The sequence below is a fragment of the Lissotriton helveticus genome, chromosome 3_2, assembly GCF_964261635.1.
Source record: "Lissotriton helveticus chromosome 3_2, aLisHel1.1, whole genome shotgun sequence".
In the NCBI taxonomy this organism is placed as follows: domain Eukaryota; kingdom Metazoa; phylum Chordata; class Amphibia; order Caudata; family Salamandridae; genus Lissotriton; species Lissotriton helveticus.
Window position 1 is genome coordinate 82,826,362 of NC_136062.1, and position 19,685 is coordinate 82,846,046.

At 41.5% G+C, this 19,685-nt stretch overlaps 1 protein-coding gene across 3 annotated transcripts in view; it reads left to right on the forward strand.

Moving 5' to 3' along the window:
- MAPK6 (mitogen-activated protein kinase 6) overlaps positions 1-19,685 on the forward strand; it is a 231,331-nt gene that overhangs the window by 130,165 nt on the left and 81,481 nt on the right. The window contains exons 1-2 of one of the 3 annotated variants that reach the window (XM_078684836.1): positions 7,752-8,149; positions 17,707-18,871. In XM_078684836.1, the coding sequence (XP_078540962.1) occupies positions 18,317-18,871 (555 nt within the window). In that variant the 5' untranslated portion in view covers positions 7,752-8,149; positions 17,707-18,316. Of the gene's footprint in view, positions 1-7,751; positions 8,150-10,699; positions 10,859-17,706; positions 18,872-19,685 lie in introns of those variants that run through there. The other 2 variants (XM_078684837.1, XM_078684834.1) reach the window with 2 other exon arrangements.

The window sequence follows — 19,685 nt, forward strand, 5'->3', positions numbered from 1 at the left end:
TTCATGACGGATAGAGACCTTATGGTCAACAACTCCAAATCATTTGTCATGCATGTTGGCCAACAACCAAGAAGGAACTTTTCATTCAAACTTGATGATGTAGTGATTCCTATAACAAAAACATTTTCGTACCTTGGGGTCCTTTTTGACTCCAAGCTTAATTGGGGTCCTCATCTTGCAAAAAAGAAAGGGGAACTGATCAGGGTTAATGCCTCCATCTTTAATTTCGCATCGAAATTGGGTACAAAACCTACAAGTGCCATGTTGAAACTTTACAATGCAAAATCGGTAGCAACTGCTACTTATGGCAGCGAAATTTGGGGGTACACCGACAGTGAGCAGTGGAAGATCGCTGAAAACTTTTTTCTGAAGTGCATTTTGTGCGTTCCTGCAGGCACACCTAATCTCTCGGTACATGAAGAGCTAGGGACGCAATATTTAAGTGACATTTTTTCCTTACGCCCATTAACCTGTTGGCTTAAACTGTGGTTAAATCAGGATATACCAATGGCACACCTGATTATGAGCGACTATATGACCCATGACAAGGCAATGGGTTCCCCTTGGATAAAATATGTGAAATCTTGCTTTGCTAAGCTTGGTCGCTTGGAATTGTTTGAACACCCTAGTAAGATTGTAAAGGGTGATCTGGAGGTAATTAAACGGGACTTCCTTTTGGACAGGAAGACCCAGAGAGAAGAAGTCGAACTCCAGAAACAAAGTGTGAGAAAATTTGTCATGTTAAAAACATGTGATACTGCAGAGCCATATCTGTTGGGCTCATTGACCTCTCATGAAAAGTTCCTGTTAACAAGGTTCAGGTTAAATCTTTTTCATCATCTGCTGATTAGACCAAAAACTGATGTTTTTAACAAATTGGCAGCACCCTGTGGCTGCAACGGAGAGTCTCCACAGGACATGCTGCATTTTATATTTTTATGTAGATTTTATGAATATCCACGCAGGCACTATCTGGTCACTCTTTTAAAAAAAACTTAATTTTACTCAGATCAGACCGGCCTTAATGTACTTACAACTTTTGCATAATGACAGTATTCTCCATATTATTGAATTTTTAAAATTGACTGTTAGGCTAAGAAATTGCTTGGACATGTAATGGTCCTTTGGCACTTGTCACTTTTTTCTCGTTGTAAAGATGATATTGCACTTTTTCAGTCTGGCACTTTATCTGATATGTGTTTACAATGAATGTGCTTTTAATTGTTTTTAATGTATATGTACTTTTATGGTTTGTGCAAAACCGAAATAAAGTTTTTGAATTTGAACACATGCTAAAGTTTCTAAATCAAGTACTCGGGCCCTTTAACCGTCATCACTGCCCGAAACTGCTGGCAAGCTGCCTAATATCATCGAGGGACGCTCCCTACTTCGCCGCAACACCCTGGTGGGACTCCTGGTCCCAGGGTGCATCGCCTGATCCTAAGTGGACACAGCTGCTGCAGGGGGAGGCGAATGCCAACTTGAAATTAACCCAGTCCTTGGGAGGCATCCTTAAAGTTTACAAAAAATGTTCCATGAAGGCGATAGGCCCTCCGGCAGAAATTTACAAAACACAAGCAAGGGGAGCATCTCTTTATGGCGCTGAACTTTGGGGACACTCAGTATCCCATCCACTACAGGTCACTGAGAACAGCTTTGTTAGATAGTTGTTAGCGTTACCAAAAAGCACGCCGCTAACACCACTTAGGATGGACCTTGGTATTGGTCCCATTTCTGATCTCATTGCTTCCGTACTCTCCTTTTCTGGCATCGCATATGGAGCACGCCAGAATTAATTAATTATAGGGAGGAATTGAGGGAAGTAATGTGTAAAATGGGGGCCACAAACTTACCATGGTTGTCCTATGTTAGAAGTTTGTGCTTTTCTCTAGGCCGTGGTAACTTATGGTCGAGCCCAGAAGAGTCCTGCTCCAGTACCCCAAAAAAAGCTTTAGTCCTAGCTCTGAAGAAATTTAAACTTGTCTATTTAGTTAGGAGCCCGATCTCTTGCTCTTTGACAGAGGTTCCTCGATGCCAAACAGCAGTATAAACTTGAAAAGACCTTGGACAGCATTCAACCCCTTATGGCAAAAAAATTGTTTATTCAATTTAGACATGGACCCTTCCAATAGGTGCATTTACAAATAAATGGAAAGGTTCAGTTCAATCAGTTTGCCCTGGTTGTGCTGCCGCGGAATAGACAGAACTCATGTAATACTCTTCCGTCCTGCCTACCATAGGTCTACATCGAAGTGGGTTTTCCAGATGTGTAGAAATCTAGGGCTGAGAAATTATAATGAGGTCTTTAGGCTACTTAAATACGAAACATCACCACTTTTTGTAGTCCCGACCTCAAAATTCCTCTTTGCAATGTGGTGTATCCGTAGAGGAATTTTAAAGGGAAAATAGCAGGTAACAGTTGATGTTGCTGTTCGCATTATCTTTTTACCTCTGCTGTTGCTTAGTACTGTAAGTGAATGTGACGATTACATCATGTCTATTTTATCTGTTAAGGAACATAGTTTTTAGCTTTATTCCCTTTATTTATATTTTTATCATGTAGTTTAATTGAATTTGTATATGAAGTAATAGTGTTGTTTTTATTGTCCCTATATATACATATCTTTTTTATCGTATTCTGGGTTCCTTCTGCTTTGTGCTCCCGAAACCTGGGGGCTTGGGTAGTCACTTAACATGTGTTGTGGCTGCAGCATTGATGTAATTTATTCTTGTATATCATTGATCGTGCCTTGATAATCTATTTCCAATTGCCCTTTTGTGATTTTTTTTTTAGGTCTCGGCCTATTCCATTCCGCAAGGAATGAATAGGACGAGTCTATTGTGGTGAAACTAAGAGTTAAACTAAAGCGGTTTTCCACGAGTGCATGAGTTCTCGTGACCGCGCTTTTATCCGAGCCGCCTGCCTCCGAGAGCTTCAAATTAAAGCCATCTGTTGCTTCCCCAGCGCACTCGGACTCACTTCTCCTCCCCCTAATTAACACACACTTCTTTCACGGCCGGAGGCCGTGCTTCAAAAGGGATCCGCTCTCCCGCCCCTAAAAGCTTCTGTTGGCAATGTTCTTTCATTCACAACTTGTTATATAATCGCCAGAAGAAGTGACATCGCTGCATGGGCGCCTTAATTAAAGTATTTTTTGCAATTGAGCTTTTGTCCGTTAAGTCAAGTGTGGACAGGCCTTGGGTAATTTTGACGATAGTGGCGAGGCACTGAATATTGTGAACATGGCCCATTTGGTACTAATGAGGAATGCGGTCTGGCTTATGCATGCCCTCCTGGCGTGGCCCTGTGTGTGGGTGTGTTGAATACAGAGTTGTTGCCATCATTGGAATTTCCACTGCCGGACCCATTTTTTTGTGTGCGTGTTTGTTTTCTTTAAGGGCGCCCGAATTGTCTTCATCTTTCACAGTTCTTTGCGTGCGCTCTTGGTTTACTTTAATGACGGTGAAATATAACAAAAAATGTGTTCAGCTGCCTCCTCCTTTAGCGATTTTGCATTACTCTTTTTGCTAACACCCCTCCCCACACCCTCAAACAGCACACCTTAGCCTAAACACAGGTCGCGATATCCTGCAGAGCCATTCCTTCAATCTAACTGGCGCCACCTACATTTACGTGGATGAAAGGCCGAAACAATTCACAGGATCAACTGTCGGTGGCTTTCCCTCGCTTGCAGCCACATGTCCCAGCCGCCCGCTGACTGGCAAGAGCAGGATTTGTGATCATTTGTTTCCTTCACTTTGTGTGTGGCCTAACTTAGCACAACTGCCAGCGATCACACAGTTATGCCGTGGCTTTGTTTGTACCGGTGCCATAACGTTCCCAAAAATGCAGACTACATTTTTCAAATGAATACCACAAATAAATGTTTTGGCAGGAAATTACCCGTTACACCTACTTAAGGCATATGGAAATTGCTCTTACTAATTTTATATAGCGCAAACTCGACCTGAAGGTAGGTTTGGGAAATATTTCATGAATGCATTACGTGCATCCATATGTCCCAGCCGCCCGCTGACAGGCACGGGCAGGATTTGTGATCATGAAATATGCACAGTGGCACAACAAAGTAAACTGACAGAAATAAAGAGCGTCAGTCATATGGCTTTATTTACCTCCTTTATGTCGCCAAGGCATGTGCTAATGACAGGCTTTCTGACAGCGCAGCCAACATCAGACAAGCACGCCCAAATTGTCTTAATCTTTTACAGTTGTTTGCGTGTGCGCTTGGTTTTATTTAATGCCTGTGAAAGATAACAGAACTGTGTTCAGCTTTCACAGTTATTAGCTTATTACTTGTTTTTAATCTTAGTGAGGTTCAGAAAACATGCCTCTTTTGTTGAAACCACAGTCATCCTTTTTATAATACTTAAAACATTGTAGCAGTGTTCGGAAAAATGAATTGTTTTTTATTGCAGTTGAGTACACTCAACTTCCCACTCCCCTACAAATTTGTCAACTCCCCAGGTCCATCGCCCCTTCTCTGAATAGAAGCCGTCTTTGCAGTGGCTTTCAGAGCCACAGGGAGCCAGACACATAATTCTATTACATTTTCAGGGCTATTTTTACATGCTGGCTGCCCCTCTTCTTCCCGTTGGCTCACTGCACAAGTGTTACTGGGACAGAGAGGGGGCACAGCATAGACAAAGGGGTCACCGCCACCTCCCAAGTGGACAATAGCAACTGCGTCGCGGTCCACCATGAGTGTATTTAACATGGACAGCAATGTTGTGGAGGTTTCGTGCAGGTCTCCAGATGTCTCAGCCCCACTTTGCTGCCATTCAGTGCCCATGCGCTAGACTCCTGGCTCCCAACAGGGGGGAGCAGCTTAACTTCTAAAGTCACCGCCTGTTGTGTCCCCACGGCAGCTTCCTCTGTGATAAAACTGCAGGATCAAAGGCAAGTTTTCGTAAAACCTCTTTCTGCAGACCGGGCAGTCTTCCGCTCTGTGAAAGCCGCGGGGTCTCCTTTAATTGTCCACAGACAGCTGCCGAGGTGAAACTCGTCACATCGGTTTATTTCCAAAGCCCTACTTCCTTCCTTCCGGCAGCTGTGGGGTGCAGCCAATAATGTGCCGTGGCTCCTCACACTTTTCAACTTCTTTGAATGTATATAAAGCAATACCTGGACGATAATTAATAGTGCAATGTCCAGTGGCTCTCAATAGTAAAGTATTTTACTTAGCTAAAAGGTGGTTTTAAATAAAGAAATGTTGCCCCGTGGAATGAATTACAGGTAGGAGACAGAGGTGAGTGGCTTACCTTTGTTTAAACAATTTGTGCTTGGTTTTGCCACACACACACACAACCACACACACATACCCACACACACATACCCACACACACAACCCCACACACACACAACCCCACACACACAACCTCCCCCCCCACACACACACAACAACCACACACACACACAACCACACACACACACAACCACACACACACACAACCACACCCCAGGGTAGCAAAACATAGCATAGCAAAACAAAACATAGCATAGCATAACAAAACATAGCATTGCATAACAAAACATAGTATAGCATAACGAAACACAAAAAACATAGCATAACAAAACACAACAAGACATAGCATAGCACAACAAAACATAGCATAACAAAACATAGCATAACAAAACACAACAAAACATAGCATAGCATCACAAAGCATAGCATAATAAAACACAACAAAACATAACATTACAAAACATAGCATAACAAAACATAACAAAACACAACAACACATAGCATAACAAAACATAGCAAAACACAACAAAGCATAGCATAGCTTAACAAAACACAACATATCATAGCATACCAAAACATAGCATATCAAACACAACAAAACATAGCATAGCAAAACAGAGCATAGCATAATAAAACACAACAAAGCATAGCATAACAAAACACAGCCAAGCATAGCAAAGGATAGCAAAGGATAGCATAGCAAAGCATAGCATAGCAAAACATAGCATAGCAAAACATAGCATAGCAAAACATAGCATAGCAAAACATAGCATAGCAAAGCATAGCAAAACATAGCATAGCAAAACATAGCATAGCATAATAAATCAAAGCATACGATAGCAAAGCATAGCATAGCATAACAAAACAAAACATAGGATAACAAAACATAGCATAACATAACAAAAGATAGCATAACAAAACACAACACATAGCATAACAAAACAGGAAAACACAACAAAATGTAGCATAGCTTAACAAAAAGCAACATATAGCACAGCAAAACATAGCGTAGCATATCAAACACAACAAAACATAGCATAACAAAACATAGCATAGCATAGCAAAACATAGCATAGCAAAACATAGCATAGCAAAACATAGCATAACAAAACATAGCATAACAAAACATAGCATAACAAAACATAGCATAACAAAACATAGCATAACAAAACACAGCATAGCATAACACAGCATAGCATAACAAATCAAAGCATAGGATAGCAAAACATAGCATAGCAAAACATAGGATAGCAAAACAAAACATAGCATACAGCATCACTCAGCACCACCACAGCATCACTCAGGGGCACCACAACATCACTATGCTCTTCCACAGCATCACTGAACCCCACTGCATCACTCGTCGCCACCACAACATCACTCGGCGCCACCACAGCATCAATCTGTGCAACCATTCAACAACAACTGGTTCAAATATGTTCTCTCAATGTTTCAAGCTTTATGACAAATGTCACAAAAAGATGTCAAGATTTCACTTCTGTTCTTGAATTTTCGTCACAATAAAATACACTGAAAATAATCTTCACAAAAGTTATTTACAAAAGTTTAAGCTATTGCCATTATCAATTACAATAACTTTTATTTAAGTATACAATATTAAAAAAAATTAAAAGCCATTGTTATTTGTAATATCAATACATGTAAGTCACGTAAATACAACACATATTGCATTACAAGTGCTATAGGTGTCACATTTGTGAAAGTTATAACTATTGGCATTGTAAATAACAATGCTACTAATTTCGCTATTTTCAAAACCAACACATAAAAATAAAATGTGTCATTTACAATACCAATAGCTCAAACTTTCCTAATGCGAGACCTATTGCATTGAATTTAAGTGTTTAGCCATGCAACAGTTGATGCTGTTGTACCAACGATATAGTGCTGCTTATAAGGTCCCAAAGCCGAGACCTATTGGCCATGCCAATGCTTGTTATTGTTTACGATCTAGTCAATGCATGTATATTTTAATGTGCTTTTATGGCTGTAAGCCGAAATAAAGTATTTTGACTGACTAAATCAAGTACTCAGATCAACCAAAATCCAAATTTAAATAAATCATGTAAAAGGGGTATACAATTAACTTGTCACATGGTAACATTGCTAATGCGATTATGCTAAAACAAAAGCCAGACGGAGCCTTGGCTTAGTTTCAAAATTCCACACTCACGTATACACAGGCATAAGAAAGAGTAAGAAGACTCACAATATAATAGCGTAAAATAACTATATTATTACAAACACACAAGGAAAAGTGCTCAGTGCGGGTCCTGGATTTCAAATCATTCTGCTGAACCCACATAAATAAAAATTGCAAAGGCTAAAACATAATTGCTATCCTAGCGGGCTTGATCCTGGAAAATAAGGCTTAGTTGTTTAATTTGGAAATGACCGAGTGGGGCGGGGGAGGGGGCTGGCACGGGAAAGGGTATTCAAAAACGGCCCCGGTACATCCGTGACGGAGTTTTAGGCCGGGTGGCTCTCGTCAACGGAAATCCACTCGTCAGCGCTGCGACACACAAAGGGGAGTGGTGGAAATCTCTACACGAAGCGACACACCACTGACCTAATATCGAAACGCAGGACTTTTTGGTGGAAATCTATTCGCCGAAATCTATTTCTCAGAACCGCAGGCTAACGTGGAGGCGGCCACAGGAAGTGACCTCTTTGTGACGTGGGTGCCGGGTGGCTCTCGTTGGCGGAAGTCTGTTGGTGCTGTGGTGCGGGGGAAGTGGACTGAAGGGGGCACAGTCTACTCCCAAGCAGCGGTTCCCGTCGCTAGGCCGATATACAGGGGTTTCCAGCCGCCGTAGGCTGGGACGCCGGTGAGAGGAACTGACCGAATGCGGGGCGCACAGCAGGTACGTTCTGTTCCTTCGGTACCTTTGTTAGGAAGCGGGAACGGGGCGCCTGATGAGCACGACGGGAAGCGGCGACCTCTTTCTCCCGCTCACACCAGAGGGGTGACGATCAATGTCAGGCCGGGGGTCTCCATCGCGAACCCGCCTCTGCTACCTGCGGGGTGTCTGCGGCGGACCCCAGGCCCTAAATGGTGTGGGTTTCAAGCCTTTGTCCTGTCTGCTTCCGCAGTATGACTGGCCCTGTGACTAGTGCATTGTTCACATTAAAGGGTCTTTTAGACCACGCGACTGACATCCCAAACTCCGCTAGCCTGCATTCACTGTCTGATGGGCTTCATTTCCAAAAGTCAGGAGCCTTTTCAGTACTGTGCGAAGGAGAATCGACTCATTGCGGCAGGGCATTTAACAATTTCCTTTTGGTATCTAGATTTGTACTAAAGAGCCAAGTTGCCACTGCCAAATGAGATGTTGTAGTTCTAGATGCAATTTTCAAAGTGTCAAAACACGTTAAGAGAATATCCGTCTCTGACCCCGAATCAATTTGATAACGCTGATTTCCCTTTAAAGCTTGCTTGTCTGGTAACCGAATGGTAGAGAGAAAGTCGGAAATAAATGTAAAATTCATATACAGCTATGTTCTTCTGGTTTGTGTCGTGTTTGTCACCTTTGATGGATTAAGTAAATATTGTTTTGTTTGGAGTTCAGTACTCTAGTCATGTTAGTGAATGTCTGCGATTCTTTTGTTTTAGCTCTGTAATCACGACTAAGTAGAAACAACATTGGAAACCCATGTATTTAGGCACATTCCCCCTCCGCCTCAATCTGCGGGTAGACTCGATGAGTCATGGTTGTAACTGACAGTCACACTTTGCCCTTTTTTTTTTTTTTAACTAACTCCAACCCTATTGCCGAAGGGAAAATGATCATATGGAAAAAAGTAGTACTGCAACTATTATAGCTTAAAGAGCTCAAATAGTATTTTAAGATGGCGTAAAGGGTTAATGCATCTGTTGATGAGATGCATGTTTAAGTGTTTAATTCCACTGTGATCATTATGGTGTTTCACTTGCTAGAGAACATTGCCACTGTGTGTAATAACCGATCATTGGGTTACATTATTAAATTGGGGTAAGTGACTGTGGCAAAGAATTGCACAAAATGTGTAAAACACAAATGTGTTATGTTGGATTGCTCAGTAAGTTAATGCTTTTGGTGCAGCAAGTCGTATTTAACCCACAGGGCATGGATAACACTCGGTTAAAATGTCTGAGTTACGCACCAAGTACAAACATTTGTGTGTAACATGCAACTCATCATTTTGAATCTGTGCATGTTTCAAATATTTGTGATTTAAGTTTGAATACATTTGATAGAAGGATTAAATAGGAATACATACTTGTTACGTCTCAAAAACAATCTGTGTATTGCCTGCTATATAGATGATTGTTAATACACTGCATGCCTACGAAGTGCGAACTAAGGCCAAGTCTTAAAACTCTCATTGTCTTTGAAGCTTGCTAGGTTACTGGGGTGTATATACCGCTGTTAGTCGATGAATTTTGAAGTACGATTTAACGGAGCGCTCAACTCGTACTGGGGTACTGATTGCCCAGCTCGGCAGGCTACATCTATGCACCGAGTAGCGAACTGACAGCTCGTGAATGTGACACCACGACATCGCAGATCGGGACTCATTTAGGAACGTACAGTGTGAATAGCACCCACGATACGGCTGCATTCCTCTCTAATTATACGGTATTTACCGGTGTTAGAACACATGTTTTTCACTTGTCTAGGCTGATCACCAGAGGATAGAGAGCTGTTTGTGTGTGATCGGTCGATGAGTCCGTTTTGATAAGACTCGGGACAGCCAACCCCTGCCTATCCTTTTAACATACGTTCAGTTGTCTTAGGGCAGTTCTAGTGGCTGAGTCTAAAAGGAATCTGTTGCCGGACTGCTGCCCTTCCACAATGTAATACTGGAAAGCTTTTGAAACTCTGGACCATTTGCGTTCGCAGTTCCTGATTCGGGTTGTTTGTGTGGCACTAATGCATAATGCATTTGTTAGTCATATGCAACAGGTTTCCCCGAAGAGTGTGAGTAGGAGGGCGGTGGAAATAGAGCAGTTTTCATGACTTCTCCCGTGACTCATGCTTTGCTCACTCAAGCGCAGGGTGGCTGGTGGATCTGTACAGTTCAGTGTGCTACGTGGCTGCGGTCTCTACATTTGCAGTGTGCGACGTGGATGCGATCTCTACACTTGCGGTGTGCATCCAGCCAGAGCGGATCTACTCACATTGTAGCTCGATAGCTGTAGGGGGCTAACTAAACACGAATATCTGACACGGCTTTCCGTGGTTCTTGGTTGCCATTACAGGATTTGCCTTCGAAGTACCTCCGTTCGGTTATGATTTAGCAATATATATTCAGCAAGCCTTTTACCGTAGAGATCTGTCATGAGTTCTGGCCCCCGGCACGTCGTGATCTTTGTGTGTCGTAACATTTAAATTGCCTAGAAGGACCTCCCCTAGCGCTTACGTCACTCTGACTCCTTGGATGGAGTGGCAACCGAGATCGGCAGTACACACGGAGCACACACATTCTCTTCTACCCTTCTGTCGAATCTTCTTCGGGAACTTGTAGTCGTGGTACCGATATCTATGCGTTTTTTTCCTCCTGTCAGATGTCTCCCGCTGCATTCGTTTCTGGTAAGCCTTGACCCTCTCTTTGGTGTTAACTTTTGGAAAGCGACGCGTGTCCTGTGAATAGCGGCAGCGTCATACATCTAAGTTCAACAGAGTTCTCGATGTATTGCAGTAAACTGTTTGAATTTTTGTCCCAAATTATTGGCTGTTATGCTACTTTACGTGTGCGCGGCAATAGTACTTTATTCTGGCTTGTAGCAGCTCCCAAAGCAAGTTTCTTTGTTGGATAAATGGCGCTGCTCAGGTATATCATTTAAAAGGAGTTGCATCAGACGCTTACATTGATTCCCGAACATGTTATGATTTCTGCTGTAGTAAGAATGACGCGTAGACGTCAGTGCACAGCGCATTGCAATGCTGCTGATACAAAGAAAGTTGATTGGTTTCCAGCACGAATTTGGGTGTAGTTTTTACTTACCAATTTAGCATATCCGTTCAAAGAGAGCAATTGTGTGTCGACCATGCCATCCGTTTTACCTGTTCTCTCTGATTGGTTGGTTTACTTTTAACTTTATACACTGCCGAAGTACAGTCGGATCACATGATAGTCCACGTCATAACACCACTACAGGGGACAACCCTTTTCATGTAGTGTTTTATACAATTAGTACGAATACTAGTCAAATAACTTTGGTTTGCCTGTAATCGTGCAGCCACAGTGTTGCAGACCTATGGGCCCTCAGATTGAAAAGAATATTTTACTGACGTTTACAGTAAAACCACAGTTACACTAAGGGTGGAAGACTGATGGGCTACATGTGAAGCATAGCCCAGTGGTATGATGCGTGTGTGCAGACTTCCATAGTAATTTATCGTTAGACTTAGTCGAATATTCCCAGTCCAAGGTGAACACACAGCATTGCTCCCACAAGAAACCCATGGGTTCTCGCGCGCATATTAATCAATTGAATTGGACATATGCTTAGTATTTTCTTTAGTCTTCAACATGACTGGAGCAAATCTTCCATCCAAGCCCTAACAAATATAGATTTTTGTAATGCATTAAAATGTATGAAATGTTGCTTATGTTTCTGAACAGTAAGAGATTTTTCATTCTTTGCCTACAAAACAATAAAGTTGGCATTTTCCCTGCCCGTATTATATCCATTGGTGCCTAACCATCAATTTAACCACTTTTCTTTGGTTATAGCTCCTCAGCCTGAGAACTGGAAGCCAGTTTTCTGTGTTTTTAGCAGCAGTGAAGGTATTTAGACAACAGTCCATCAGTAAAGTCAGTCAAAGACTAGGGGGCACTATTCTTGTCAGTCGGTAAAACTGAATTTATGCCCCAGGAATTCAAAAAAGGATTCTTAGCTTGTAAATGGATCTTCTTCACCTGATTTTTCAGCCTTGAGCGCTGAGAAATCCACAGTAGTAAACCCACTTGTTTTTGGAAATATTTTGTATTACAAACAAGTGTTTTATGGCCTTCTAAGAGTTACACTAGTCTAAAGGGTAACAGCCTTTACAACAAACTCTTTGTGCCTTTACTAAGTATTTAAGGATTTACCACACAGGTAAGTATTTTCTTTTTAAACTAGCATAATTAAGTCATTTGAAAAAAGGTGAGGGTAGTGGTAAAGGGAGGTAAGAGTAATGTTAGTGTTTACGGATGGGCAGTGGTGAGGGTAAGTTTAGGGATGGGTAGTGGTAAGGGGAATTTAGGGGTAAATTAGGAACAAGAGGGGTTACAGGGTTCCCAACCCAAAAAATAAAAAGTCAACATTGAATTGAAGAAAAAAATATATATCTCTCTTTAAATTACCCAGTGGCAGTCACCACTGGGTAGTTTTTTTTTTTGATTTGCTTGTAACTTTGGAGCTATTTGAAAAATCTTCATGAAAATTTCCAAAAAGTCACATCTTCCTGGGAAGTTTCTGAGCAATTTGTCATGCGGGGGCTGGGAATAGGCATTTTCCCTATGCAGTTTTCCATTGGAAAATTGGACATGCCATAACAGCTATATGAAAGTTTACCAACTTTTGTCAAAAGCTATTACTTGATCCAAAAAGCATGCTTTTTGTGATTTGCTGTAAATCCGTTCAGGAGTTTTGGAGAAAGTAATGTATTTATCTATGTTGTGCCACGAAGGATCAGCGGATGCAACAGACCGGGCACTAACTCTCCTGTCTTGAAAAAAACTGTATGGGATGCAGGGTAAGGATACCTTGACCCCTTGGCCTGGTGGGGAGTTTCCTAGATGGACAAATAGACCCAGAGCCAAAAGGGCAATTGTTTTTAACAGTGCTGCTGTACCATTAAAAGGGGGAGGAGTACCTGCCCTTCAGGAATTTAATCCCCCTTGGAGTCAGAACGTTAGTTAATTTTTAGGAGGGGTTCATGAGGCCTCCACCCTGGGCTTTTACAGGCATTTGGGCCCTAAGCTCCTATGGCCAACTTCGTTATTTTAGAGGAGGGTGCATGCAATCCCCTACACGAGCATTAGGTGGTCATCAGTGATCTGCTTCTCTCCCTTGCTGTAGCAGATAAAAAACCTGCCTCTTCCTGGGTAGGAGCAAAGCAACAGAGCCAGCTCCTGCTGCACCCAGGATGGGTGCTGTCGGGGGCCGCTTAGCACTCCCAGCGCCCCCCAACATTTAGCAAAGGTGTTGGTGCCTCAGATGGCATCAAGGCATTCATGGTAAAATAATGTCTGGGAAATGTCGACACCCAGTATGGACCCTGGCTGGGAAGCAGCGGGGGCCTTGAGTCCCCTCACGGTGCCGCCAAGATTTAGCCACCCTAAAATAACCGCTGTCTCCCATTGGCCACCAGTATGCCTCTCCTGCTGTGCCAAAGTGAATTTAAATTATGGGTGTCCCAGATGGGACCAGGGCACCCGAAAAATAAACAAACCAGCATTTGCAATGCAATAGGTCTCGCATTTATGAGAGTTTGAGCTATTGGAATTGTACATGACAATGCCTTTTATTTACGTGTTGTTTTTAAAACTGATATATAAAAGCCACTGTCATGTACAATGCCAATCGCTTAAACTCTTGCAAATGCGAGACCTATTACATTGCAAATGCGTGCTTTAAAAATAAATATTTAAAAAAGCATTAGGAAAGAGCAGGCAGACCAAAGCTATTTGAGAAAATAGTGCTCGGAAGGCTGTAAGTAAAGCCTACAGAGCAACAACAGACTTAAAAGGAGGTGTCGCCTTGGGAGGTTCCAAATGAGACAAGGCGTTACTAAGGAGGGACTACTAAGCCTTTTGACCAATGAACAGCCGCAGTTTACAGTGGACAATGACACAATCCAATGAAAAATGTGGGCGGAGTTTCAAGTCCCTACCTGAATACAGCCTGCCTCGCAGAGCAGTACATGTGCTGCCCAAGCACAACCTAAAAGGAGAACAGCAACATCTCTGTGTGTAGGTTTAAAAAAAAAGGAGGCCTCATTGCTTAACCTGTATCATACATAATAAGGGTAGGGGAACGTTCAGACCACTGTGTGCACTGGAAAAGCAAGCTTAGAATATTATAATGCAGAAAAACATGAATCAATTTTCTGGGTGTATTGGTAAACAATTAAAAACCAGTTTATTGAATAGTGTAACTCCTTCTTTACGCACGAGCTCTCAGCAGTCACTCCACCTCATCAAGTAGGAAGCATATGGCTTCCAATGTCCATCTCCAGCACATTATGAAGAGCTAATAACTCTCATGTGCCACTCTCAAGAACACCACCTGACCGAATGTAGCTAAATATTCATTGAATATTTACACACTATGAAAATAATGTGAATCATGTCGCATTCTAATGCAGTCCTAGCTGAGTGTAGGTTAACCTACAATGTGTAACTCAAGTTATCCATTGCCATATGCAAGAAACTCCTTGTTTGTTCTATTTCAAAACTAACCGGAAAACGAAAACAGGACTTGCTGAACTACTTCAAACATGACGTGACCAACACTAGATATCCAGGTAGATTTTTTTGAATGTATTTGTTGATTTATTTAAGGGTTTTACAGCACAACACCTTGCAAGGCCCACTTAGAAGTGCTAAGCAGCAAGAGCATCACTCATGATAAAAATTCTGATACCACAAGAGTTAGAAACTAGTCGATCCTGTTTGAGGATCCGACATTCTTTGATTGCTCTCCTGAAAATATACAATGTAAGCAAAAGGCTCTTTGGGAACTTGGGTGCTCAGATTGTTCACGAACATGAAGATAGCAAGATTCCATTCGGAGACGAGGACAAGGGTTGTTCCAAAGTGTTTTGGCGCTGCACCCCATCAATATTTCACCCTACTCTAGTCTCTAAGAGGAACTCTGTTGGATCAAGTGAGCCAATGAGGATCGTAAGTTCCTTCTTGCGGCCTAGTATCGTGCCAGTTAGATCTAAGTGACTATGCTTCATGCACAGTGAAACTGCTTTTAACCCCACACAGCAGAGAGAGAGACAAAACGAGGCAACAAGAGTGGATGGCAATGAAAGCCAACTGACTGAAAAATCATAGTGCTTGCCGACTTATGAAGGAGACCGTGTAACGCCACAAGTAAAAGATCCAGTCAGATGGGCGGTCACAAAAGGAGACCGGACGGTAAAAAAGAGGGACTAAGAAGCCTCATTATCAATCGGAAGCCAGTATTTACCATGGACGATGACGCCAGCTAATGAAAAATATGGGCGGGCTTCCATGGCACTTCCACATCTGTCCCTACTACAAAATGCCTCGCAGAGCAAGGAGCGCATGCTCTGCAACACTAGACTCGACCTAAAATCCAGAATAATAAATTAGCATCAGGCACTGCACCAGCCCTATGCCATGCACGACAGTGAAAATCTTACTTTATATTAAAAAAAACTAGAAATTCATTAAAAAAAAAACAAAGGTTAAATAAACATTATAGGTAGGTGAAAATGTCAGTTAAAACATACGATTTTACAACCAACAAAAATATTGAGATTCACCAATTACAGTTGTCTCAATTTACTATAACTCATGCTGTAAGATAGCTGTTACTCACGCCCTCATCATGCACCAATTACCTGGCATATTACATCACTCATGCCATGTTCTAAAACATTTTTGATAACACTGTGCATAGAGGGCGCAATAATAGTTACCAGAGTTAACTATAATGGTGCATTTCAGTTGTTTGATTAATTTAAAACAGTGTATTTTAACTAACATTTTCACTTAACTGTTACGTCCCTCTACCCTTTGTTTTTCAGTGTATGTGTGTGTGTATCGATGTGTTTTTACTTACCCTGCATATACATGGTATGCATTATGTCATAAATTCCATTTAAGTTTAAAACTCTCAAATTCTGTCAAATAAGTTTGCATGTTCAAGAGATGTGATTGGTGAAAAGCTTCAATTTATAATTTTTTCCCCACTGTCTTGAACTCTCAATTTTTCTCTAATTCATGTATTTAACCTGAGGAGAAAATATGTTTTTAAGGGGGTTTGGAGGCTGGCCAAGACTTGTTAGGATAATAGTGGGTGAGAGAGCAGTGCACAGAATTTTGCACAATACTTTTGAGTTTTGAGGGGAAAAAATGATTTTTAACAATATTTAAAAGGTGTTGTTCTTGCTTGTAACTTTGGTGGCAGTTGGTGGTTTTTTTTATCTACAGGAAAATTCGGAGTGTGTTTAGCTTTCTGTTGGTGTGTCGAGATTCATGTAGGTCTGTCAAAGGATGGCAAAATGTAAAAAAAAAAGGGTGGCGTGGGAGTAGCTATAATTTTCTAAAACCTTTGCCAGGCAGTTAACAAGGAGCGAGCTAAAAATCGTTTGATAATAAATGATTCTGATGAGTCTGCGCAAAACCTGTGACAAGTCAAGTTTGATAATGATTTGTCTTTTTACCCCCATGTAATTACCACGTCGGGGTATTTTTTGAGTGTTAAAAAGTCTATTAAGACATTTGCTGAATTACTACCTTTTTCAGCAAGGAAGTCTGTTGTTCATACCCTGATCACCTCAAGGCTTGACTATAGCACTTGTCTTCTTTTGGGTCTGTCTAATTATGATCCAGTAGTTACAGATGCTACAAAATGCCTCAGCGAGATCGGTATTTAAACTCGTATTGGGCCTATTATCCAACCTGTCCCAAATTCCGTTCTGATATCGATCACTGAGAACGCTGAGATCTTCCTGTGATGATCTGATGGCTATCACATAGTTCAGGTTACAGACTATGGTGGGGGGCAGATCTATATCTGTTCTTGGAGCAAAGGCATGGAACAATCTTCCACTCGCTCTAAAGCATGTTGCCAACTTTTCTACTTTCAGAAAGCTTCTGAAAATGGCTGTTCACGCAGTCTTAAGGTGTTTTGCTGGATGGACCAGGTTCATTTTGTTTTTTTGTGGTGTTAGCGCTGAGTTGCCTCTGGAGGCAGTTGTTGTGCTTTACAAACGCGAAGGAGTTTCACTCAATAGAACTGAGCTCAGTTTGCTTATTCTGTTTGCCGGTTTATTTATGTAAGTCCTTAGGCCTGATTCCCTCCATAGCGGTAAGCGTCCCTATTCATCCCCCTTACACCGGCCCACAAATCCCTAGTGTTCTTCTCTCAAGAACGTTTTCAGTTTCTGAAGGAAACTTAATTTCTTGCTCCCCATCTTTCGCCCTGCCTATGGAAATATAGAGATTAGCCTAAACCTCCATTCCTCCCCATCCCATCCATTCGTAATTCCCTCTATGCTTAGTAAATAACACCTGGGTAGGACATTGTCAGTTGCAATATGTAATGGGCCTAGGGGGGCAGCAAATGTTGGTGCCTGCATTTGTTTGCATTGTTGTATTCTAAATTCAGTTAATGTTGTACTGCACAAGTTATTAACTAAACACGATTGTAACCACACCTTATTTTTTTTTCTTCTTCTTGTTTTAGGTAGCCAAGGAATAAAATGGATAGTAGCTTTGATTGTGATTGTGGTGAGCTGGAGCCACCTGATCATTGACCTAAAGTATCTTCAGTAAATCAAGTGCCATCGTAACTTCCTATTGAAAAAGAAAAAAAAAATAGGATAAGGAGGAAAAATCATCCATAGTGTTTACCAGCTCCATAGAATGCCGCTGCTCAGGACCAGTCCAACACTGAATGTATCTGCACTGTGAGGAGGATGTTTAGAAAGTCTGTGTTTATATTTATTCACGTTTTTGTTAGATGTTAACTCGTTTTGTCCTCTGGTGCAGAATACAGTATGTCATTTCATTCCGTTTCATTTCCTATGATTTTTCTCCTTGATTACTTCAAAGATGCTGCACCTTTTTATTAACGACGAGTACTGTAATTGCTGCGAGGTACAGTTTGAGCTTTGGAGTGCTCGTTAATGGGAAACGTGAAGCTTGTCTGGATAAAAAAAAGCAATGAGAATATTTGGAAACCATCTTGCATATAAATTAGTTTTCCCGGTGTTTCACGAAGTTCTAAAATAACTGCTGAAGAGTATCCCCAAGCCTTTACCGAAGTTTTACAATTTGAAACGAAAAATTTCAAAATGGCTGAAAAATTTGAAAGTCTTATGAACATTCATGGTTTTGATTTGGGCTCTCGATATATGGACTTAAAACCTCTTGGCTATGGTGGAAATGGCCTCGTTTTTTCAGCTGTTGACAATGACTGTGACAAACGGGTGGCAGTCAAAAAAATAATTCTCACAGACCCGCAGAGTGTTAAGCATGCTCTACGGGAGATCAAAATCATCAGAAGACTTGACCATGATAATATTGTGAAAGTTTTTGAAATTCTTGGTCCCAACGGAAGTCAGTTGACTGATGACGTGAACTCCCTTACAGAGCTGAACTCAGTTTACATTGTTCAAGAGTATATGGAGACAGATATGGCTAAATTGCTAGAGCAAGGTCCCTTACGAGAGGAACATGCCAGGCTTTTCATGTACCAGTTGTTACGTGGGCTCAAGTATATCCATTCAGCAAATGTTCTGCACCGTGATCTGAAACCAGCGAATCTTTTCATAAATACTGAAGATCTGGTGGTGAAAATTGGCGACTTTGGTTTAGCAAGAATTATGGATCCTCATTACTCTCACAAGGTAAGTGTAGTCTGTGAAATGCAGGCACATTATTTCACTAGTTCATGTTAGTAATGACGAATTACTTGAAATGTGTTTTGAATTGACCATTTCATGAAAGGCAAACTAGAATCCGCTTGTAACAAATACCCTTTTGAAGAGCAATGGTACAAAAGAAACCTGTAAGTAACTATTTGAATTGTGAGTCTCTATTGTAGAGTAGGAATGCAGGAACGAATCCGGTGAAGGCTTTAACTTAGTCTCTATACTTGCACATACAGCTGAGCCCTTTGGGACCTTCAGCTGAATGTCTTAAGACCATTTTTGTCAACGTTTTTTTTTGTGTACTTGTAATTATTGTGACCTGGACCTCATTCCTCTAGGCAATCGGTGTGGTCTTTATTTCCCTCATAGCAATTAGAAGGTTTTTTCCCCTTGCAATGATGTTAATATCCAGAAGAGTGCTGATAGTTTGAGGCATTTTATCTACCATGCAAGAATAAAACCCCATTGGTGCCTGTTTTTTAGCCCCACATTTCTCTTTTTTTATCTCTCCTATGTGTTAACCAAGCCTACGCCCACCCCTATCTACCCAGACGCACATTACAGACAGGTGCATTTTTCTTACTTTGTTTTTTTTTTGGATGGGCTGGCAGCTGCAATTTGCTGCTGGGCATTCCACTTGATGCAAAGCGTTTTTGTGCATTTACCCTTTCAATGTTTTTTTCAATTTACCAATGTAAGTAGCAGCTTGGGTAGATAGAGAAAAGCTCACCCACATTTTTCCATAGGCGTGCACGTGCCTGGTGATAGATGTGTATATGCGTACATCATA